Below are 23177 nucleotides of genomic sequence, written 5' to 3'. Positions count from 1 at the left end.
ATAGACAGGCAGAGGGTTCAAGAAAAATACTTGCATCTGCTGAGGCTCAAACTCACAACCTTGACATCAATTTACTGCATACTGCTGTATAAGTACAACACGCTAACCGAATGCACCACAGGATCCATTAACAACACTCTCACTGATCACCATATTTTGCTCAAACAGAGCTGTACGATATTCAGACCAAGTAATTATCACTGTTGAGGTGCCTGGCTAGCTCAGTCGGTAGAGCATGAGACTCTTAATCTCAGGGTCGTGGGTTCGAGCCCCACGTTGGGTGAATCTTTTCGCTTCCGAAGCACGAACTCACTTTGCAAACAGCCATCCGCTTGGACATTCGAGCAGGCTTGCCACCCTGCATTGCTGTCTTGTCAGGCATAGCTGGTTTTACAGAACACTATGGATTTGAATCCTAGCTATACCTTCACTCTGACCTTTTATCTCAATGACATACCTATTACCAATGAAACGTCCTCCTAAATGGTTTGAAGCAATGCTCCTTTTCTCGACAAGAAATAGACAGGCAGAAGGTTCAAGAAAAATACTTGCATCTGCTGAGGCTCAAACTCATAACCGTGACATCAATTTACTGCATACTGCTGTATAAGTACAACACGCTAACCGAATGCACCACAGGATCCATTAACAACACTTTCACTGATCACCATATTTTGCTCAAACAGAGCTGTACGATATTCAGACCAAGTAATTATTAATGTTGATATGCCTGGCTAGCTCAGTCGGTAGAGCATGAGACTCTTAATCTCAGGGTCGTGGGTTCGAGCCCCACGTTGGGTGACACTTTTCTCTTCCGAAGCACGAACTCACTTTGCAAACAGCCATCCGCTTGGACTTTCGAGCAGGCTTGCCACCCTGCATAGCTGGTTTTACAGAAGACTATGGATTTGAATCCTAGCTATACCTTCACTCTGACATTTTATCTCAATGACATACCTATTACCAATGAAACGTCCTCCTAAATGGTTTGAAGCAATGCTCCTTTTCTCGACAAGAAATAGACAGGCAGAAGGTTCAAGAAATATACTTGCATCTGCTGAGGCTCAAACTCATAACCGTGACATCAATTTACTGCATACTGCTGTATAAGTACAACACGCTAACCGAATGCACCACAGGATCCATTAACAACACTTTCACTGATCACCATATTTTGCTCAAACAGAGCTGTACGATATTCAGACCAAGTAATTATTAATGTTGATATGCCTGGCTAGCTCAGTCGGTAGAGCATGAGACTCTTAATCTCAGGGTCGTGGGTTCGAGCCCCACGTTGGGTGACACTTTTCTCTTCCGAAGCACGAACTCACTTTGCAAACAGCCATCAGCTTGGACATTCGAGCAGGCTTGCCACCCTGCATTGCTGACTTGTCAGGCATAGCTGGTTTTACAGAAGACTATGGATTTGAATCCTAGCTATACCTTCACTCTGACCTTTTATCTCAATGACATACCTATTACCAATGAAACGTCCTCCTAAATGGTTTGAAGCAATGCTCCTTTTCTCAACAAGAAATAGACAGGCAGAGGGTTCAAGAAAAATACTTGCATCTGCTGAGGCTCAAACTCACAACCGTGACATCAATTTACTGCATACTGCTGTATAAGTACAACACGCTAACCGAATGCACCACAGGATCCATTAACAACATTCTCACTGATCACCATATTTTGCTCAAACAGAGCTGTACGATATTCAGACCAAGTAATTATCACTGTTGAAGTGCCTGGCTATCTCAGTCGGTAGAGCATGAGACTCTTAATCTCAGGGTCGTGGGTTCGAGCCCCACGTTGGGCGAATCTTTTCTCTTCCGAAGCACGAACTCACTTTGCAAACAGCCATCCGCTTGGACATTCGAGCAGGCTTGCCAACCCTGCATTGCTGACTTGTCAGGCATAGCTGGTTTTACAGAAGACTATGGATTTGAATCCTAGCTATACCTTCACTCTGACCTTTTATCTCAATGACATAACTATTACCAATGAAACGTCCTCCTAAATGGTTTGAAGCAATGCTCCTTTTCTCGACAAGAAATAGACAGGCAGAAGGTTCAAGAAATATACTTGCATCTGCTGAGGCTCAAACTCATAACCGTGACATCAATTTACTGCATACTGCTGTATAAGTACAACACGCTAACCGAATGCACCACAGGATCCATTTACAACACTTTCACTGATCACCATATTTTGCTCAAACAGAGCTGTACGATATTCAGACCAAGTAATTATTAATGTTGATATGCCTGGCTAGCTCAGTCGGTAGAGCATGAGACTCTTAATCTCAGGGTCGTGGGTTCGAGCCCCATGTTGGGCGAATCTTTTCTCTTCCGAAGCACGAACTGACTTTGCAAACAGCCATCCGCTTGGACTTTCGAGCAGGCTTGCCACCCTGCATTGCTGACGTGTCAGACATAGCTGGTTTTACAGACTATGGATTTGAATCCTAGCTATACCTTCACTCTGACCTTTTATCTCAATGACAGACCTATTACCAATGAAACGTCCTCCTAAATGGTTTGAAGCAATGCTCCTTTTCTCGACAAGAAATAGACAGGCAGAAGGTTCAAGAAAAATACTTGCATCTGCTGAGGCTCAAACTCACAACCGTGACATCAATTTACTGCATACTGCTGTATAAGTACAACACGCTAACCGAATGCACCACAGGATCCATTAACAACATTCTCACTGATCACCATATTTTGCTCAAACAGAGCTGTACGATATTCAGACCAAGTTATTATTAATGTTAAGGTGCCTGGCTAGCTCAGTCGGTAGAGCATGAGACTCTTAATCTCAGGGTCGTAGGTTCGAGCCCCACGTTGGGTGACACTTTTCTCTTCCGAAGCACGAACTCACTTTGCAAACAGCCATCCGCTTGGACTTTCGAGCAGGCTTGCCACCCTGCATTGCTGACGAGTCAGGCATAGCTGGTGTTACAGAAGACTATGGATTTGAATCCTAGCTATACCTTCACTCTGACCTTTTATCTCAATGACATACCTATTACCAATGAAACGTCCTCCTAAATGGTTTGAAGCAATGCTCCTTTTCTCAACAAGAAATAGACAGGCAGAGGGTTCAAGAAAAATACTTGCATCTGCTGAGGCTCAAACTCACAACCGTGACATCAATTTACTGCATACTGCTGTATAAGTACAACACGCTAACCGAATGCACCACAGGATCCATTAACAACATTCTCACTGATCACCATATTTTGCTCAAACAGAGCTATACGATATTCAGACCAAGTAATTATCAATGTTGAAGTGCCTGGCTAGCTCAGTCGGTAGAGCATGAGACTCTTAATCTCAGGGTCGTGGGTTCGAGCCCCACGTTGGGCGAATCTTTTCTCTTCCGAAGCACGAACTCACTTTGCAAACAGCCATCCGCTTGGACTTTCGAGCAGGCTTGCCACCCTGCATTGCTGACGTGTCAGGCATAGCTGGTGTTACAGAAGACTATGGATTTGAATCCTAGCTATACCTTCACTCTGACCTTTTATCTCAATGACATACCTATTACCAATGAAACGTCCTCCTAAATGGTTTGAAGCAATGCTCCTTTTCTCGACAAGAAATAGACAGGCAGAGGGTTCAAGAAAAATACTTGCATCTGCTGAGGCTCAAACTCACAACCTTGACATCAATTTACTGCATACTGCTGTATAAGTACAACACGCTAACCGAATGCACCACAGGATCCATTAACAACATTCTCACTGATCACCATATTTTGCTCAAACAGAGCTGTACGATATTCAGACCAAGTAATTATCACTGTTGAGGTGCCTGGCTAGCTCAGTCGGTAGAGCATGAGACTCTTAATCTCAGGGTCGTGGGTTCGAGCCCCACGTTGGGTGACACTTTTCTCTTCCGAAGCACGAACTCACTTTGCAAACAGCCATCAGCTTGGACATTCGAGCAGGCTTGCCACCCTGCATTGCTGACTTGTCAGGCATAGCTGGTTTTACAGAAGACTATGGATTTGAATCCTAGCTATACCTTCACTCTGACCTTTTATCTCAATGACATACCTATTACCAATGAAACGTCCTCCTAAATGGTTTGAAGCAATGCTCCTTTTCTCGACAAGAAATAGACAGGCAGAAGGTTCAAGAAAAATACTTGCATCTGCTGAGGCTCAAACTCACAACCGTGACATCAATTTACTGCATACTGCTGTATAAGTACAACACGCTAACCGAATGCACCACAGGATCCATTAACAACATTCTCACTGATCTCCATATTTTGCTCAAACAGAGCTGTACGATATTCAGACCAAGTAATTATCACTGTTGATGTGCCTGGCTAGCTCAGTCGGTAGAGCATGAGACTCTTAATCACAGGGTCGTGAGTTCGAGCCCCACGTTGGGCGAATCTTTTCTCTTCCGAAGCACGAACTCACTTTGCAAACTGCCATCCGCTTGGACATTCGAGCAGGCTTGCCACCCTGCATTGCTGACTTGTCAGGCATAGCTGGTTTTACAGAAGACTATGGATTTGAATCCTAGCTATACCTTCACTCTGACCTTTTATCTCAATGACAGACCTATTACCAATGAAACGTCCTCCTAAATGGTTTGAAGCAATGCTCCTTTTCTCGACAAGAAATAGACAGGCAGAAGGTTCAAGAAAAATACTTGCATCTGCTGAGGCTCAAACTCATAACCGTGACATCAATTTACTGCATACTGCTGTATAAGTACAACACGCTAACCGAATGCACCACAGGATCCATTAACAACACTTTCACTGATCACCATATTTTGCTCAAACAGAGCTGTACGATATTCAGACCAAGTAATTATTAATGTTTATATGCCCGGCTAGCTCAGTCGGTAGAGCATGAGACTCTTAATCTCAGGGTCGTGGGTTCGAGCCCCACGTTGGGTGACACTTTTCTCTTCCGAAGCACGAATTCACTTTGCAAACAGCCATCAGCTTGGACATTCGAGCAGGCTTGCCACCCTGCATTGCTGACTTGTCAGGCATAGCTGGTTTTACAGAAGACTATGGATTTGAATCCTAGCTATACCTTCACTCTGACCTTTTATCTCAATGACATACCTATTACCAATGAAACGTCCTCCTAAATGGTTTGAAGCAATGCTCCTTTTCTCGACAAGAAATAGACAGGCAGAAGGTTCAAGAAAAATACTTGCATCTGCTGAGGCTCAAACTCACAACCGTGACATCAATTTACTGCATACTGCTGTATAAGTACAACACGCTAACCGAATGCACCACAGGATCCATTAACAACACTTTCACTGATCACCATATTTTGCTCAAACAGAGCTGTACGATAATCAGACCAAGTAATTATTACTTTTGAGGTGCCTGGCTAGCTCAGTCGGTAGAGCATGTGACTCTTAATCTCAGGGTCGTGGGTTCGAGCCCCACGTTGGGCGAATCTTTTCTCTTCCGAAGCACGAACTCACTTTGCAAACAGCCATCCGCTTGGACTTTCGAGCAGGCTTGCCACCCTGCATTGCTGACGTGTCAGGCATAGCTGGTGTTACAGAAGACTATGGATTTGAATCCTAGCTATACCTTCACTCTGACCTTTTATCTCAATGACATACCTATTACCAATGAAACGTCCTCCTAAATGGTTTGAAGCAATGCTCCTTTTCTCGACAAGAAATAGACAGGCAGAGGGTTCAAGAAAAATACTTGCATCTGCTGAGGCTCAAACTCACAACCGTGACATCAATTTACTGCATACTGCTGTATAAGTACAACACGCTAACCGAATGCACCACAGGATCCATTAACAACATTCTCACTGATCAACATATTTTGCTCAAACAGAGCTGTACGATATTCAGACCAAGTAATTATCACTGTTGAGGTGCCTGGCTAGCTCAGTCGGTAGAGCATGAGACTCTTAATCTCAGGGTCGTGGGTTCGAGCCCCACGTTGGGTGAATCTTTTCGCTTCCGAAGCACGAACTCACTTTGCAAACAGCCATCCGCTTGGACATTCGAGCAGGCTTGCCACCCTGCATTGCTGTCTTGTCAGGCATAGCTGGTTTTACAGAAGACTATGGATTTGAATCCTAGCTATACCTTCACTCCGACCTTTTATCTCAATGACATACCTATTACCAATGAAACGTCCTTCTAAATGGTTTGAAGCAATGCTCCTTTTCTCGACAAGAAATAGACAGGCAGAGGTTTCAAGAAAAATACTTGCATCTGCTGAGGCTCAAACTCACAACCGTGACATCAATTTACTGCATACTGCTGTATAAGTACAACACGCTAACCGAATGCACCACAGGATCCATTAACAACATTCTCACTGATCACCATATTTTGCTCAAACAGAGCTGTACGATATTCAGACCAAGTAATTATCACTGTTGAGGTGCCTGGCTAGCTCAGTCGGTAGAGCATGAGACTCTTAATCTCAGGGTCGTGGGTTCGAGCCCCACGTTGGGTGACACTTTTCTCTTCCGAAGCACGAACTCACTTTGCAAACAGCCATCCGCTTGGACTTTCGAGCAGGCTTGCCACCCTGCATTGCTGACGTGTCAGGCATAGCTGGTGTTACAGAAGACTATGGATTTGAATCCTAGCTATACCTTCACTCTGACCTTTTATCTCAATGACATACCTATTACCAATGAAACGTCCTCCTAAATGGTTTGAAGCAATGCTCCTTTTCTCAACAAGAAATAGACAGGCAGAGGGTTCAAGAAAAATACTTGCATCTGCTGAGGCTCAAACTCACAACCGTGACATCAATTTACTGCATACTGCTGTATAAGTACAACACGCTAACCGAATGCACCACAGGATCCATTAACAACATTCTCACTGATCACCATATTTTGCTCAAACAGAGCTGTACGATATTCAGACCAAGTAATTATCACTGTTGAGGTGCCTGGCTAGCTCAGTCGGTAGAGCATGAGACTCTTAATCTCAGGGTCGTGGGTTCGAGCCCCACGTTGGGTGAATCTTTTCGCTTCCGAAGCACGAACTCACTTTGCAAACAGCCATCCGCTTGGACATTCGAGCAGGCTTGCCACCCTGCATTGCTGTCTTGTCAGGCATAGCTGGTTTTACAGAAGACTATGGATTTGAATCCTAGCTATACCTTCACTCTGACCTTTTATCTCAATGACATACCTATTACCAATGAAACGTCCTCCTAAATGGTTTGAAGCAATGCTCCTTTTCTCGACAAGAAATAGACAGGCAGAAGGTTCAAGAAAAATACTTGCATCTGCTGAGGCTCAAACTCATAACCGTGACATCAATTTACTGCATACTGCTGTATAAGTACAACACGCTAACCGAATGCACCACAGGATCCATTAACAACACTTTCACTGATCACCATATTTTGCTCAAACAGAGCTGTACGATATTCAGACCAAGTAATTATTAATGTTTATATGCCCGGCTAGCTCAGTCGGTAGAGCATGAGACTCTTAATCTCAGGGTCGTGGGTTAGAGCCCCACTTTGGGTGACACTTTTCTCTTCCGAAGCACGAATTCACTTTGCAAACAGCCATCAGCTTGGACATTCGAGCAGGCTTGCCACCCTGCATTGCTGACTTGTCAGGCATAGCTGGTTTTACAGAAGACTATGGATTTGAATCCTAGCTATACCTTCACTCTGACCTTTTATCTCAATGACATACCTATTACCAATGAAACGTCCTCCTAAATGGTTTGAAGCAATGCTCCTTTTCTCGACAAGAAATAGACAGGCAGAAGGTTCAAGAAAAATACTTGCATCTGCTGAGGCTCAAACTCACAACCGTGACATCAATTTACTGCATACTGCTGTATAAGTACAACACGCTAACCGAATGCACCACAGGATCCATTAACAACACTTTCACTGATCACCATATTTTGCTCAAACAGAGCTGTACGATAGTCAGACCAAGTAATTATTACTCTTGAGGTGCCTGGCTAGCTCAGTCGGTAGAGCATGTGACTCTTAATCTCAGGGTCGTGGGTTCGAGCCCCACGTTTGGCGAATCTTTTCTCTTCCGAAGCACGAACTCACTTTGCAAACAGCCATCCGCTTGGACTTTCGAGCAGGCTTGCCACCCTGCATTGCTGACGTGTCAGGCATAGCTGGTGTTACAGAAGACTATGGATTTGAATCCTAGCTATACCTTCACTCTGACCTTTTATCTCAATGACATACCTATTACCAATGAAACGTCCTTCTAAATGGTTTGAAGCAATGCTCCTTTTCTCGACAAGAAATAGACAGGCAGAGGGTTCAAGAAAAATACTTGCATCTGCTGAGGCTCAAACTCACAACCGTGACATCAATTTACTGCATACTGCTGTATAAGTACAACACGCTAACCGAATGCACTACAGGATCCATTAACAACATTCTCACTGATCACCATATTTTGCTCAAACAGAGCTGTACGATATTCAGACCAAGTAATTATCACTGTTGAGGTGCCTGGCTAGCTCAGTCGGTAGAGCATGAGACTCTTAATCTCAGGGTCGTGGGTTCGAGCCCCACGTTGGGCGAATCTTTTCGCTTCCGAAGCACGAACTCACTTTGCAAACAGCCATCCGCTTGGACTTTCGAGCAGGCTTGCCACCCTGCATTGCTGACGTGTCAGGCATAGCTGGTGTTACAGAAGACTATGGATTTGAATCCTAGCTATACCTTCACTCTGACCTTTTATCTCAATGACATACCTATTACCAATGAAACGTCCTCCTAAATGGTTTGAAGCAATGCTCCTTTTCTCAACAAGAAATAGACAGGCAGAGGGTTCAAGAAAAATACTTGCATCTGCTGAGGCTCAAACTCACAACCGTGACATCAATTTACTGCGTACTGCTGTATAAGTACAACACGCTAACCGAATGCACCACAGGATCCATTAACAACATTCTCACTGATCACCATATTTTGCTCAAACAGAGCTGTACGATATTCAGACCAAGTAATTATCACTGTTGAGGTGCCTGGCTAGCTCAGTCGGTAGAGCATGAGACTCTTAATCTCAGGGTCGTGGGTTCGAGCCCCACGTTGGGTGAATCTTTTCGCTTCCGAAGCACGAACTCACTTTGCAAACAGCCATCCGCTTGGACATTCGAGCAGGCTTGCCACCCTGCATTGCTGTCTTGTCAGGCATAGCTGGTTTTACAGAACACTATGGATTTGAATCCTAGCTATACCTTCACTCTGACCTTTTATCTCAATGACATACCTATTACCAATGAAACGTCCTCCTAAATGGTTTGAAGCAATGCTCCTTTTCTCGACAAGAAATAGACAGGCAGAAGGTTCAAGAAAAATACTTGCATCTGCTGAGGCTCAAACTCATAACCGTGACATCAATTTACTGCATACTGCTGTATAAGTACAACACGCTAACCGAATGCACCACAGGATCCATTAACAACACTTTCACTGATCACCATATTTTCCTCAAACAGAGCTGTACGATATTCAGACCAAGTAATTATTAATGTTGATATCCCTAGCTAGCTCAGTCGGTAGAGCATGAGACTCTTAATCTCAAGGGCGTGGGTTCGAGCCCTACGTTGGGTGACACTTTTCTCTTCCGAAGCACGAACTCACTTTGCAAACAGCCATCCGCTTGGACTTTCGAGCAGGCTTGCCACCCTGCATTGCTGACGTGTCAGGCATAGCTGGTGTTACAGAAGACTATGGATTTGAATCCTAGCTATACCTTCACTCTGACCTTTTATCTCAATGACATACCTATTACCAATGAAACGTCCTCCTAAATGGTTTGAAGCAATGCTCCTTTTCTCGACAAGAAATAGACAGGCAGAAGGTTCAAGAAAAATACTTGCATCTGCTGAGGCTCAAACTCATAACCGTGACATCAATTTACTGCATACTGCTGTATAAGTACAACACGCTAACCGAATGCACCACAGGATCCATTAACAACACTTTCACTGATCACCATATTTTGCTCAAACAGAGCTGTACGATATTCAGACCAAGTAATTATTAATGTTGATATGCCTGGCTAGCTCAGTCGGTAGAGCATGAGACTCTTAATCTCAGGGTCGTGGGTTCGAGCCCCACGTTGGGTGACACTATTCTCTTCCGGAGCACGAACTCACTTTGCAAACAGCCATCCGCTTGGACTTTCGAGCAGGCTTGCCACCCTGCATAGCTGGTGTTACAGAAGACTATGGATTTGAATCCTAGCTATACCTTCACTCTGACCTTTTATCTCAATGACATACCTATTACCAATGAAACGTCCTTCTAAATGGTTTGAAGCAATGCTCCTTTTCTCGACAAGAAATAGACAGGCAGAGGGTTCAAGAAAAATACTTGCATCTGCTGAGGCTCAAACTCACAACCGTGACATCAATTTACTGCATACTGCTGTATAAGTACAACACGCTAACCGAATGCACTACAGGATCCATTAACAACATTCTCACTGATCACCATATTTTGCTCAAACAGAGCTGTACGATATTCAGACCAAGTAATTATCACTGTTGAGGTGCCTGGCTAGCTCAGTCGGTAGAGCATGAGACTCTTAATCTCAGGGTCGTGTGTTCGAGCCCCACGTTGGGCGAATCTTTTCGCTTCCGAAGCACGAACTCACTTTGCAAACAGCCATCCGCTTGGACTTTCGAGCAGGCTTGCCACCCTGCATTGCTGACGTGTCAGGCATAGCTGGTGTTACAGAAGACTATGGATTTGAATCCTAGCTATACCTTCACTCTGACCTTTTATCTCAATGACATACCTATTACCAATGAAACGTCCTCCTAAATGGTTTGAAGCAATGCTCCTTTTCTCAACAAGAAATAGACAGGCAGAGGGTTCAAGAAAAATACTTGCATCTGCTGAGGCTCAAACTCACAACCGTGACATCAATTTACTGCGTACTGCTGTATAAGTACAACACGCTAACCGAATGCACCACAGGATCCATTAACAACATTCTCACTGATCACCATATTTTGCTCAAACAGAGCTGTACGATATTCAGACCAAGTAATTATCACTGTTGAGGTGCCTGGCTAGCTCAGTCGGTAGAGCATGAGACTCTTAATCTTAGGGTCGTGGGTTCGAGCCCCACGTTGGGTGAATCTTTTCGCTTCCGAAGCACGAACTCACTTTGCAAACAGCCATCCGCTTGGACATTCGAGCAGGCTTGCCACCCTGCATTGCTGTCTTGTCAGGCATAGCTGGTTTTACAGAACACTATGGATTTGAATCCTAGCTATACCTTCACTCTGACCTTTTATCTCAATGACATACCTATTACCAATGAAACGTCCTCCTAAATGGTTTGAAGCAATGCTCCTTTTCTCGACAAGAAATAGACAGGCAGAAGGTTCAAGAAAAATACTTGCATCTGCTGAGGCTCAAACTCATAACCGTGACATCAATTTACTGCATACTGCTGTATAAGTACAACACGCTAACCGAATGCACCACAGGATCCATTAACAACACTTTCACTGATCACCATATTTTCCTCAAACAGAGCTGTACGATATTCAGACCAAGTAATTATTAATGTTGATATCCCTAGCTAGCTCAGTCGGTAGAGCATGAGACTCTTAATCTCAAGGTCGTGGGTTCGAGCCCTACGTTGGGTGACACTTTTCTCTTCCGAAGCACGAACTCACTTTGCAAACAGCCATCCGCTTGGACTTTCGAGCAGGCTTGCCACCCTGCATTGCTGACGTGTCAGGCATAGCTGGTGTTACAGAAGACTATGGATTTGAATCCTAGCTATACCTTCACTCTGACCTTTTATCTCAATGACATACCTATTACCAATGAAACGTCCTCCTAAATGGTTTGAAGCAATGCTCCTTTTCTCGACAAGAAATAGACAGGCAGAGGGTTCAAGAAAAATACTTGCATCTGCTGAGGCTCAAACTCACAACCGTGACATCAATTTACTGCATACTGCTGTATAAGTACAACACGCTAACCGAATGCACCACAGGATCCATTAACAACATTCTCACTGATCACCATATTTTGCTCAAACAGAGCTGTACGATATTCAGACCAAGTAATTATCACTGTTGAGGTGCCTGACTAGCTCAGTCGGTAGAGCATGAGACGCTTAATCTCAGGGTCGTGGGTTCGAGCCCCACGTTGGGTGAATCTTTTCTCTTCCGAAGCACGAACTCACTTTGCAAACAGCCATCCGCTTGGACATTCGAGCAGGCTTGCCACCCTGCATTGCTGTCTTGTCAGGCATAGCTGGTTTTACAGAAGACTATGGATTTGAATCCTAGCTATACCTTCACTCTGACCTTTTATCTCAATGACATACCTATTACCAATGAAACGTCCTCCTAAATGGTTTGAAGCAATGCTCCTTTTCTCGACAAGAAATAGACAGGCAGAAGGTTCAAGAAAAATATTTGCATCTGCTGAGGCTCAAACTCATAACCGTGACATCAATTTACTGCATACTGCTGTATAAGTACAACACGCTAACCGAATGCACCACAGGATCCATTAACAACACTTTCACTGATCACCATATTTTGCTCAAACAGAGCTGTACGATATTCAGACCAAGTAATTATTAATGTTGATATGCCTAGCTAGCTCAGTCGGTAGAGCATGAGACTCTTAATCTCAAGGTCGTGGGTTCGAGCCCCACGTTGGGTGACACTTTTCTCTTCCGAAGCACGAACTCACTTTGCAAACAGCCATCCGCTTGGACTTTCGAGCAGGCTTGCCACCCTGCATTGCTGACGTGTCAGGCATAGCTGGTGTTACAGAAGACTATGGATTTGAATCCTAGCTATACCTTCACTCTGACCTTTTATCTCAATGACATACCTATTACCAATGAAACGTCCTCCTAAATGGTTTGAAGCAATGCTCCTTTTCTCGACAAGAAATAGACAGGCAGAGGGTTCAAGAAAAATACTTGCATCTGCTGAGGCTCAAACTCACAACCGTGACATCAATTTACTGCATACTGCTGTATAAGTACAACACGCTAACCGAATGCACCACAGGATCCATTAACAACATTCTCACTGATCACCATATTTTGCTCAAACAGAGCTGTACGATATTCAGACCAAGTAATTATCACTGTTGAGGTGCCTGGCTAGCTCAGTCGGTAGAGCATGAGACTCTTAATCTCAGGGTCGTGGGTTCGAGCCCCACGTTGGGTGAATCTTTTCGCTTCCGAAGCACGAACTCACTTTGCAAACAGCCATCCGCTTGGACATTCGAGCAGGCTTGCCACCCTGCATTGCTGTCTTGTCAGGCATAGCTGGTTTTACAGAAGACTATGGATTTGAATCCTAGCTATACCTTCACTCTGACCTTTTATCTCAATGACATACCTATTACCAATGAAACGTCCTCCTAAATGGTTTGAAGCAATGCTCCTTTTCTCGACAAGAAATAGACAGGCAGAAGGTTCAAGAAAAATACTTGCATCTGCTGAGGCTCAAACTCATAACCGTGACATCAATTTACTGCATACTGCTGTATAAGTACAACACGCTAACCGAATGCACCACAGGATCCATTAACAACACTTTCACTGATCACCATATTTTGCTCAAACAGAGCTGTACGATATTCAGACCAAGTAATTATTAATGTTGATATGCCTGGCTAGCTGAGTCGGTAGAGCATGAGACTCTTAATCTCAGGGTCGTGGGTTCGAGCCCCACGTTGGGTGACACTTTTCTCTTCCGAAGCACGAACTCACTTTGCAAACAGCCATCCGCTTGGACTTTCGAGCAGGCTTGCCACCCTGCATTGCTGACGTGTCAGGCATAGCTGGTGTTACAGAAGACTATGGATTTGAATCCTAGCTATACCTTCACTCTGACCTTTTATCTCAATGACATACCTATTACCAATGAAACGTCCTCCTAAATGGTTTGAAGCAATGCTCCTTTTCTCGACAAGAAATAGACAGGCAGAGGGTTCAAGAAAAATACTTGCATCTGCTGAGGCTCAAACTCACAACCGTGACATCAATTTACTGCATACTGCTGTATAAGTACAACACGCTAACCGAATGCACCACAGGATCCATTAACAACATTCTCACTGATCACCATATTTTGCTCAAACAGAGCTGTACGATATTCAGACCAAGTAATTATTAATGTTTATATGCCCGGCTAGCTCAGTCGGTAGAGCATGAGACTCTTAATCTCAGGGTCGTGGGTTCGAGCCCCACTTTGGGTGACACTTTTCTCTTCCGAAGCACGAATTCACTTTGCAAACAGCCATCAGCTTGGACATTCGAGCAGGCTTGCCACCCTGCATTGCTGACTTGTCAGGCATAGCTGGTTTTACAGAAGACTATGGATTTGAATCCTAGCTATACCTTCACTCTGACCTTTTATCTCAATGACATACCTATTACCAATGAAACGTCCTCCTAAATGGTTTGAAGCAATGCTCCTTTTCTCGACAAGAAATAGACAGGCAGAAGGTTCAAGAAAAATACTTGCATCTGCTGAGGCTCAAACTCACAACCGTGACATCAATTTACTGCATACTGCTGTATAAGTACAACACGCTAACCGAATGCACCACAGGATCCATTAACAACACTTTCACTGATCACCATATTTTGCTCAAACAGAGCTGTACGATAGTCAGACCAAGTAATTATTACTCTTGAGGTGCCTGGCTAGCTCAGTCGGTAGAGCATGTGACTCTTAATCTCAGGGTCGTGGGTTCGAGCCCCACGTTGGGCGAATCTTTTCTCTTCCGAAGCACGAACTCACTTTGCAAACAGCCATCCGCTTGGACTTTCGAGCAGGCTTGCCACCCTGCATTGCTGACGTGTCAGGCATAGCTGGTGTTACAGAAGACTATGGATTTGAATCCTAGCTATACCTTCACTCTGACCTTTTATCTCAATGACATACCTATTACCAATGAAACGTCCTCCTAAATGGTTTGAAGCAATGCTCCTTTTCTCGACAAGAAATAGACAGGCAGAGGGTTCAAGAAAAATACTTGCATCTGCTGAGGCTCAAACTCACAACCGTGACATCAATTTACTGCATACTGCTGTATAAGTACAACACGCTAACCGAATGCACCACAGGATCCATTAACAACACTTTCACTGATCACCATATTTTGCTCAAACAGAGCTGTACGATATTCAGACCAAGTAATTATCACTGTTGAGGTGCCTGGCTAGCTCAGTCGGTAGAGCATGAGACTCTTAATCTCAGGGTCGTGGGTTCGAGCCCCACGTTGGGTGAATCTTTTCGCTTCCGAAGCACGAACTCACTTTGCAAACAGCCATCCGCTTGGACTTTCGAGCAGGCTTGCCACCCTGCATTGCTGACGTGTCAGGCATAGCTGGTGTTACAGAAGACTATGGATTTGAATCCTAGCTATACCTTCACTCTGACCTTTTATCTCAATGACATACCTATTACCAATGAAACGTCCTCCTAAATGGTTTGAAGCAATGCTCCTTTTCTCGACAAGAAATAGACAGGCAGAAGGTTCAAGAAAAATACTTGCATCTGCTGAGGCTCAAACTCATAACCGTGACATCAATTTACTGCATACTGCTGTATAAGTACAACACGCTAACCGAATGCACCACAGGATCCATTAACAACACTTTCACTGATCACCATATTTTGCTCAAACAGAGCTGTACGATATTCAGACCAAGTAATTATTAACCCTCCCGTTGTCTCGGCGGGTCAGAGCGACCCCGGGCAGTTCCGAGTTGATTGCCCGTGTCTGTGTGTGGGTCGGAGTGACCCCGGCAGCGTTAGCAAGGTGTATGTTGTAACCCTCCTGCCCCTGTGTGGGCGGGGTCATAGTGACGTCAGAGGGGTCAGAGTGACCCCGGCGGCGTTAGCAAGGTGTATGTTGTAACCCTCCTGCCCCTGCCCCTGTGTGGGCGGGGTCATAGTGACGTCAGAGGGGTCAGAGTGACCCTCGGCAGCGTTACCTGTCGCTTCCCCCGTGTCTGTGTGGGTCAGAGAGACCCCGGCAGGCCGGGGTCACAGTGACCCAACACCACCACCTGGTGGATACTAGTAAAAGGTCCTGCCCCAAAATTGACATTCTCAACATTCCGGGCAAGGGCCTGTGTCGAATACGGCGTGTCTGCCCCGCAACGGGCCCTTGGGCCCCGTGTGAGTTTGGATATCGAATCTAAAAACGCCCCCCTACAAACTACTTTCCCTTGGTTGTGGAAATTGTCTTTCGGGTATGGCTGTTGTTAGACAACCTTCCCCTTGCCTCGGCGGGACAGAGTGACCACCGGCCAGCGTTACGAGTCGATTCCCAGTGTCTGTGTGGGTTAGAGAGACCCCGGCAGCGTTTAGCAAGGTGTATGTTGTAACCCTCCTACCCCTGTCTGGGCCAGGTCACATTGACCCGAGCCCTGTTGTAAGCCCTGCGTTATGAGTTGTTCCCCTCTGTTCCGGGGGCCTGGGGTCAGAGAGACCCCGGCGGCGTTAGCAAGGTGTATGTTGTAAACCCTCCCCTCCTACCCCTGTCTGAGCCGGGTCGGAGTGACCCGGGGCCTGTGTTAGGAGTTGTTCCCCTCTGTCTGGGCCGGGTCGGAGTGACCCCGGCAGGGACCGGTTGTCCCCACCAACTCTGTGCACGACCTCGGTGCTATCACGCGGGTAGGCCAGCCGAGCGTCCCGGATGGGACCGAAGGGGCCAAGGGGCCGAAGGGGCGAAGGGTCGAAGGGCCGAAGGGCCGAAGGGCCGAAGGAGCAGGTAGGGCCGACCACGCGCCTCGTCCATTCGCGTGCCTCGTCCCATTCACGTGGCCACCGTAAGCAGGGCGTAGAGAGGCTACTAATATTGTCAGGAAGAAGAAGAAGAAGAAGAAGAAGAAGAAGAAGAAGAAGAGGACGACGACGAGGACGACGACGAGGAGGAATACGACCCCGCCGAGCGTGAGCCCTCCGCCTACGACAGTAAGCAGGGCGTAGAGAGCCTACTAATATTGTCAGGAAGAAGAAGAACAAGAACAACAACAACAAGAACAACAACAACAACAACAACAAGAAGAACAAGATGAGGACGATGATGAGGACGACGACGAGGACGACGGCGACGAGGAATACGACCCCGTCGAGCGTGTTGCCTCCGCCTACGACGCCTCGCAGTCCCGGTTTCAGCGCGGCTCAGGTCCTGGAACAGATATCCTCCAGCGTCGACCAAGAAGACGAAGAAGACTACTGCGATTCCGAAGAGGAGGACGTTTCGGAAGATGAAGACGGTGAGGAATACAACCCCGAGCGCGACGCGGACGACTACGGAGACGACTCGGCCTCGCGGTCGAGCTCCTCTTCGGAGGAAGAGCCGGAGGAAGAGCCGGAGGAAGAGCCGGAGGGAGCCGCGGCCGCTGCCCGAGAGCGAGACAGAGAGCCAGACAGAGCCAGAGAGCCAGAGCGAGAAAGGGAGACGTTGCTGTCGAAAAACGGCAAAATCAAATGGTCCTCCGCGGCCTATCGCGGCCCGGACCGACCCCGCGCCATCCGCCCGCCCTGCCCCGCCGTGACGCCGGGCCCCACGGCCTACGCCGCGTCGCGAGCGCTCGACATCGAGTCCGCCTTCCGGCTGTTTGTCACACAGGCGATAGAAAGGATCATCGTGGACATGACCAATCTGCAGGGGGTGAGAAAATACGGAGACGGCTGGCGACCCATGGACTCCACCGACCTGCGCGCCTACGTAGGGCTGCTGATCCTAGCCGGCGTCTACAGGTCCCGAGGCGAGGCCGCGGCCAGCCTGTGGGACGCCGAGAGCGGCAGGACCGTGTTCCGCGCCACCATGCCGCTCAAGGCGTTTCACAAGTACTCGAGGCTGCTGCGATTCGACGACCGCCAGTCGAGACCCGCGAGACTCGCCACCGACAGACTGGCGGCCGTGAGAGAGGTGTGGGACCTGTGGGAGGAGCGGCTGCAGGCCCTCTACAACCCGGGGCCCGAAGTGACGGTGGACGAACAACTGGTCCCGTTCAGAGGTACCGTCTATGCATCTGTGTACGTACGCGTAGCGTAGAGAGCACGGGCAGTCTATGTATCTGTGCATAGAGAGCGGTAGCAGTCTATGTATCTGTGTTTGTACGCGTGGCGTAGAGAGCACGGGCAGTCTATGTATCTGTGCATAGAGAGCGGTAGCAGTCAATGTATCTGTGTATGTACGTGTAGCGTAGAGAGCACGGGCAGTAGTAGCATGGGCAGCGGTAGCAATCGGCAGTAGTAGCAATGGGCAGCAGTAGCAATGGGCAGTGGCACGGGCGGCGGCGTCGGCGGCTGCGTGTAACGTAAACGCAGTGCGCCCCGATGGTGAGCCTGTAACGATGACGCTGCTGCTAATCTCCTGCTAATCTCCTCTCCCTCTCCTCTCCCTCTCCTCTCCCTCCCCTCTCCCTCGCCTCAAGGACGCTGTCCTTTCCGACAGTACATTCCCAGCAAGCCGGCCAAATACGGCATCAAGTCGTGGGTGGCCTGCGACGCCAAGTCCAGCTACGCTTGGAAGATGCAAGTGTACACCGGCAAGGCGGCCGGCGGATGCCCCGAGAAGAACCAGGGCGCGCGCGTCGTCCTCGATCTGACCGAGGGACTGCCGACCGGTCACAACGTCACGTGTGACAATTTCTTCACCTCCTACGAACTCGGGCAGCGGCTCCTCGAGAGGAACCTCACCATGGTGGGCACGGTGCGAAAGAACAAGCCCGAGCTCCCTCCCGCGCTGCTCCAGTCCAAGGGCAGACAGGTCTCGTCCTCCAGGTTCGCCTTCACGCCCACCGCCACTCTAGTGTCCTACCTGGCAAAGAGAAATAAGAACGTGCTGCTTCTGAGCACGCGGCACGCGGAGCCTGACGTCAGCGATCGCCGAGACCGGAAGCCGGCCCTCATCCTAGACTACAACTGCAACAAGGGCGGCGTGGACAACCTAGACAAGGTGGTCGGGACCTACAGCTGCAGACGGATGACCGCCCGCTGGCCCCTGGTCATCTTCCACAACATCCTCGACGTGTCCTCCTACAACGCCTTTGTCATATGGCGAGAGATCAACCCCGACTGGATGCCCGGGAAGCGGAACAAGAGGAGGGTGTTCCTGGAGCAGCTCGGAAAGGCGCTCGTGAAGCCCTTGATCCAAAGAAGGCAGCGTCTCCCCCGCACCGAAGCCGCGTCCGCACTTGTCAAAGTCATACGGGGCGAGCGTGTATCCGCCGAGGATCGTCCGCAGGCCCGCGAGCGAGCCGCCGGCCCGGCCGCCGCCGCCGCCCCGGCCGCCCCGCTGGGGGCGAGTAAGAGGAAGAGGTGTCAGGTCTGCCCACCCAAGAAGGACGCCAAGACACACACAGCGTGCTGCAGGTGTAAGAAATACATCTGCAAAGGCTGTTCACACCCATACTGTCACACTTGTGCCCACTGGGCCTTTAGCCAAGACGGGACAGAGTGACCCCGGGGGGGACACTGTGTGCTAGGCATAATAGAAGGACAACGGGAGGGTTATGTAACAACAACCATACCCAAAAGGCACAATATCCACAACCAAGGGAAGGTAGTGCAGGAGGGGGGGCGTTTTTAGAATCAATACCCAAACTCACACGGGGCCCAAGGGCAGTACGGGGGGACAGCCTGTCACTTCGCACACAGGGCCCTTGGCCGTAATGTTGAATCTGTGAGTGTCCACCACAACCTCTCAGTTATCCAAAACTTTATGTTGTATCCTGTCTGTGGAATTTGGAGGCTGTGACAATAGATCCAGCTTTCAGTAGTGTAGCAAACCACGTATCAGTTATCCAACACTTGATGTTCTAGCCAACGCACTAATACAGGGAAGTACTTATAAGTCAGTTTGGGTTGTTACAAGAGTTTACATTTATCAACACTGGGGAAGAGGTATCAGCTATAACAAGTAGGACTATTATGGGTAACCTGTTCATCTTCGTTGCAACAATCCACTTGTCTCTATGTATGCATCTGTACGAAAAGCACAGTGTAATCAGTGATGGACCTGTGCTTGAAGAAGACTACCTGGGTGTGGATGGGGGACTTGACCTTGACGGAGAATATCGTGGTATGGATGGGGGGCCTGAGTTCTGAATCTGACACTGCTCCGAGAAAGTATGGGGGAGATGTAATTATCCTAACAGTTGAAATGTTATATTGTATTCATTTGGTACTATGGTGATGTGGACCTCTTTTATCAATAAAGTACAGTTGGTAACACTTGACAGTTGCTTGTCTGAGCATACTTTATTTTTTACTTGCATTCAACAGCATTATAAACTATAACAAGGCTACCCAAGCCCTCACAGTGAGCAAGCCTGGAAGCCTTCTAGGCTCCTGCGGCTTCTGTCAAGCTCTGTGTGTTTGATGAGGCTTTCCTTAGGCCCGCCCTATCATGACTCAGTCAGCAAGCATGGAAGCCTTATAGGCTCCTGTGGCTTCTGTTAAGCTTTGTGTGATTGATGACGCTTTCCTTAGGCCCGCCCTATTATGACTCAGTCAGCAAGCATGGAAGCCTTATAGGCTCCTGTGGCTTCTGTTAAGCTCTGTGTGATTGATGACGCTTTCCTTAGGCCCGCCCTATTATGACTCAGTCTGCAGAACTGTGGGTCTTTGACAATAGGGGCCAAAGCGATATATTAATGACCATACTGACGTCTCTCAGGAAGCAGAACAGAGTGTATAATGGCACATGGGAAATCAGAGTCTTTCTATACACTCAGATATTGTAATACAGCAAAGGAGAATGACAGTAGCGACGACTCGGACATTGACTTTGTTAGTGGCAGCACATGCAGAGAGCTGCAGTTCAACCCTGTTACAGTTGAAGATGCCCAGCTGCTGTGCACTAGGCTGAAGGTGCAGTGCAAGAAGAGGTCTCTCAGTCATACTGCGTCTGGTGTGTTAGGTGCTCCGTGTAAGAATGTGAAAATAAAAGGTGACGGAAATTGTTTCTTCAGAGCGGTCAGTGAAGCACTGTGTGGTACAGAGGAGTACCATGAGCCAATTCGAAATGCGGTGGTGCAGCAGCTACAGAGCAAACAACATATGTATAGGACCATCCTGAGAGTGTGTTACCGTTCAGTGTCAGAGTACATTACGGAGTCCAACATGAATTGTTTAGGTAGTTGGGCGACCGAAGTGGAGATTCAAGCAGCTGCAGACATGTTGGGGGTAAGCATATATACATACTATACCAACCGTTGGATTGAATACAGATCTAATGGTTTAGAGGTGTCTAAGCAGGGCATATATTTGGAGAATAGTAGGAACCATTACGAGACAGTCGTTTGTGTCAAGAGGCCTCAGACTCAGTCTTGTTACGGTTACTGCCAGGGTTATGAGATTGGGAACAGCCATATACCACAAGCAGTTAGGTCCTCAGGCTCCAAATCATCTGATTCCGAAAGCAGTTCGGGAGCGGACATGGCAGGTGACTACGAGGATTGGATGTGTGATGATTATCAGGACAATTGTCAAGAGGACTATACCCATAACCGAGATACTCCCGGTGCTGACATGGAGGATACCAGAGACCAAGAGGCTGAAACCAGTCCCCGTTCACCCGATAGTCTTGTGGACTACGACATTTACGATTCCGAGGAGTCAGACTACGAGGTCCACACCCAAGACGTCGACAGTGAACAGCTCTACAGTGAACAGGTTGACGACGAAGAGGTGGTCTACTGTGAAGAGGTCTATGGTGAAGAGGTTGACACCGGCGCTGTCGTGGAATGTGAAGAAGTCGATGATGACGAGGTGGTGGACTGTGACGACGTGTACGATGAAGAGGTTTACGACGACGAGGTGGTGGACTGTGAAGACGTGTACGATGAAGATGTTGACGATGGCGAGGTGGTGGACAGCAACGAAGGCTACAGCGAAGAGGGTGGCGAGGTACAGGTTTACTGTGAAGATGGTCACGACCCGATTCCAGCTGTGGAAGATTCGAGAAAGCAACATTCGATGGAAAGCATGCTTAGTTGGTCTATACTGAACACATCATGGCATTCCTTCCTAGAATGGCTGGGGGAGCGCTGGTGGGGATCAGTCTCTAAAGAGCAGATTATCACATTCATGGATACATCTAACAGTCGCAAAGGGGACATTGTCGTCGCAGCACACTTCGGTGGCATGCAAGGAGGAGTGTGTTCGATTATGGTGAAGACACAGGATTCAGTCATGACCTTTACTGTTGTTATTAGTCGAGGCAGGTACATCTGTACCGATATGGTACAAGGTCTATTTTCAACTCCTATTGACATTATGAAAGTTCTGGTGCGTAAACTGGGAGAAGGACACTTGCTACGTAGACCCAGGTGGATGGCTCATAACCCCAAATACTTTGCTATGACACAAATTGTGGACGAGCTGCGTTATATTGTAAAGCTGATAAAAGGCTCATGGTGGGGAGCTGCATTCCTCAGTTTGGAAATGTCCCCACCACATGGTAAAGTGATAGAGCTTCTACGAATGAGGACAAACAAGCACACCAACCCAGCTGCCGCAATCCATTATATGAATGAGGACAGTTTGGGATACCTGTTTGATATTGTAACTGCCAAGGGAAAGAGATTCAAGGTGACGTTTGATAACTTGGGGTTTACGATTGGGACAGGTGTACACTTTCCATATATCACATCTATTCTTTCCCGCATCTGCTGCCTTGAAGATGCAACCTTTGTTGCCCGACCAAAGAACCACATCTTTGGGGATGAAGGCCTGCAACGTCACCCAGGTGTCACAGATGCCAGACACAATGTCTAGAGTAGGAAAGATATAGGTGGAGAGCATATGTAATCACTGTCATATCGCTTGGTAAATGTGCCATTACAAAGTGCTTGTGGTGTATTATTCAATGTCCATATCCTTCTGTGAATAAAGACAATAATATCCTGAGCAAGAATACCAGGTCACATTTATTTACAGAGTACATAACATTTACATACATCCATATCAAAAGTAGGACATAGTGGCAGCTCAAAAATGAATAAAATGGGTTCAGTGTAGTTAGATCTCAACACATTGCAACCTAGTCATCTCCATCATCATAATCTCCATCCGCATCAGCTCCATCCTCATCATCGGCCATATACTTGAGCGAAAGAGACATAACCACATTACCAACAAGTCATACACACAAGCAAAAGTGTCATCACAG

At 47.2% G+C, this 23177-nt stretch overlaps 1 protein-coding gene and 16 non-coding genes across 17 annotated transcripts; all 17 read left to right on the top strand.

The window, feature by feature from the left end:
- The first annotated feature begins 210 nt into the window (after positions 1 to 210).
- On the top strand, positions 211 to 283 carry trnak-cuu (transfer RNA lysine (anticodon CUU)). Its single transcript has one exon. It is a non-coding gene; the product is annotated as a tRNA-Lys (tRNA).
- Positions 284 to 728: 445 nt separating this feature from the next.
- Positions 729 to 801, top strand: trnak-cuu (transfer RNA lysine (anticodon CUU)). The gene has a single exon. It is a non-coding gene; the product is annotated as a tRNA-Lys (tRNA).
- Positions 802 to 1228: 427 nt separating this feature from the next.
- On the top strand, positions 1229 to 1301 carry trnak-cuu (transfer RNA lysine (anticodon CUU)). Its single transcript has one exon. It is a non-coding gene; the product is annotated as a tRNA-Lys (tRNA).
- A 964-nt stretch (positions 1302 to 2265) lies between these two features.
- Positions 2266 to 2338, top strand: trnak-cuu (transfer RNA lysine (anticodon CUU)). The gene has a single exon. It is a non-coding gene; the product is annotated as a tRNA-Lys (tRNA).
- A 960-nt stretch (positions 2339 to 3298) lies between these two features.
- On the top strand, positions 3299 to 3371 carry trnak-cuu (transfer RNA lysine (anticodon CUU)). The gene has a single exon. It is a non-coding gene; the product is annotated as a tRNA-Lys (tRNA).
- Positions 3372 to 3816: 445 nt separating this feature from the next.
- On the top strand, positions 3817 to 3889 carry trnak-cuu (transfer RNA lysine (anticodon CUU)). Its single transcript has one exon. It is a non-coding gene; the product is annotated as a tRNA-Lys (tRNA).
- Positions 3890 to 4852: 963 nt separating this feature from the next.
- On the top strand, positions 4853 to 4925 carry trnak-cuu (transfer RNA lysine (anticodon CUU)). Its single transcript has one exon. It is a non-coding gene; the product is annotated as a tRNA-Lys (tRNA).
- Positions 4926 to 5888: 963 nt separating this feature from the next.
- trnak-cuu (transfer RNA lysine (anticodon CUU)) lies at positions 5889 to 5961 on the top strand. Its single transcript has one exon. It is a non-coding gene; the product is annotated as a tRNA-Lys (tRNA).
- Positions 5962 to 6406: 445 nt separating this feature from the next.
- trnak-cuu (transfer RNA lysine (anticodon CUU)) lies at positions 6407 to 6479 on the top strand. Its single transcript has one exon. It is a non-coding gene; the product is annotated as a tRNA-Lys (tRNA).
- Positions 6480 to 6924: 445 nt separating this feature from the next.
- trnak-cuu (transfer RNA lysine (anticodon CUU)) lies at positions 6925 to 6997 on the top strand. Its single transcript has one exon. It is a non-coding gene; the product is annotated as a tRNA-Lys (tRNA).
- A 1481-nt stretch (positions 6998 to 8478) lies between these two features.
- trnak-cuu (transfer RNA lysine (anticodon CUU)) lies at positions 8479 to 8551 on the top strand. The gene has a single exon. It is a non-coding gene; the product is annotated as a tRNA-Lys (tRNA).
- Positions 8552 to 8996: 445 nt separating this feature from the next.
- Positions 8997 to 9069, top strand: trnak-cuu (transfer RNA lysine (anticodon CUU)). Its single transcript has one exon. It is a non-coding gene; the product is annotated as a tRNA-Lys (tRNA).
- A 963-nt stretch (positions 9070 to 10032) lies between these two features.
- Positions 10033 to 10105, top strand: trnak-cuu (transfer RNA lysine (anticodon CUU)). The gene has a single exon. It is a non-coding gene; the product is annotated as a tRNA-Lys (tRNA).
- Positions 10106 to 12604: 2499 nt separating this feature from the next.
- On the top strand, positions 12605 to 12677 carry trnak-cuu (transfer RNA lysine (anticodon CUU)). The gene has a single exon. It is a non-coding gene; the product is annotated as a tRNA-Lys (tRNA).
- Positions 12678 to 13122: 445 nt separating this feature from the next.
- Positions 13123 to 13195, top strand: trnak-cuu (transfer RNA lysine (anticodon CUU)). Its single transcript has one exon. It is a non-coding gene; the product is annotated as a tRNA-Lys (tRNA).
- Positions 13196 to 15194: 1999 nt separating this feature from the next.
- Positions 15195 to 15267, top strand: trnak-cuu (transfer RNA lysine (anticodon CUU)). The gene has a single exon. It is a non-coding gene; the product is annotated as a tRNA-Lys (tRNA).
- A 1418-nt stretch (positions 15268 to 16685) lies between these two features.
- On the top strand, positions 16686 to 22783 carry LOC129849506 (piggyBac transposable element-derived protein 4-like). Its single transcript, XM_055916339.1, has 5 exons — positions 16686 to 16760; positions 17625 to 18015; positions 18436 to 19328; positions 21353 to 21785; positions 22689 to 22783. Exons 1-5 carry the CDS (start codon positions 16686 to 16688, stop codon positions 22781 to 22783), a joined length of 1887 nt encoding a protein of 628 aa, XP_055772314.1.
- Positions 22784 to 23177: the final 394 nt, after the last annotated feature.

Source organism: Salvelinus fontinalis, unplaced genomic scaffold, assembly GCF_029448725.1.
Source record: "Salvelinus fontinalis isolate EN_2023a unplaced genomic scaffold, ASM2944872v1 scaffold_1511, whole genome shotgun sequence".
NCBI classification, from domain to species: Eukaryota; Metazoa; Chordata; class Actinopteri; order Salmoniformes; family Salmonidae; genus Salvelinus; species Salvelinus fontinalis.
Note: the sequence above shows the minus strand (reverse complement) of the source record. Positions and strands in the feature narration are given on the sequence as shown.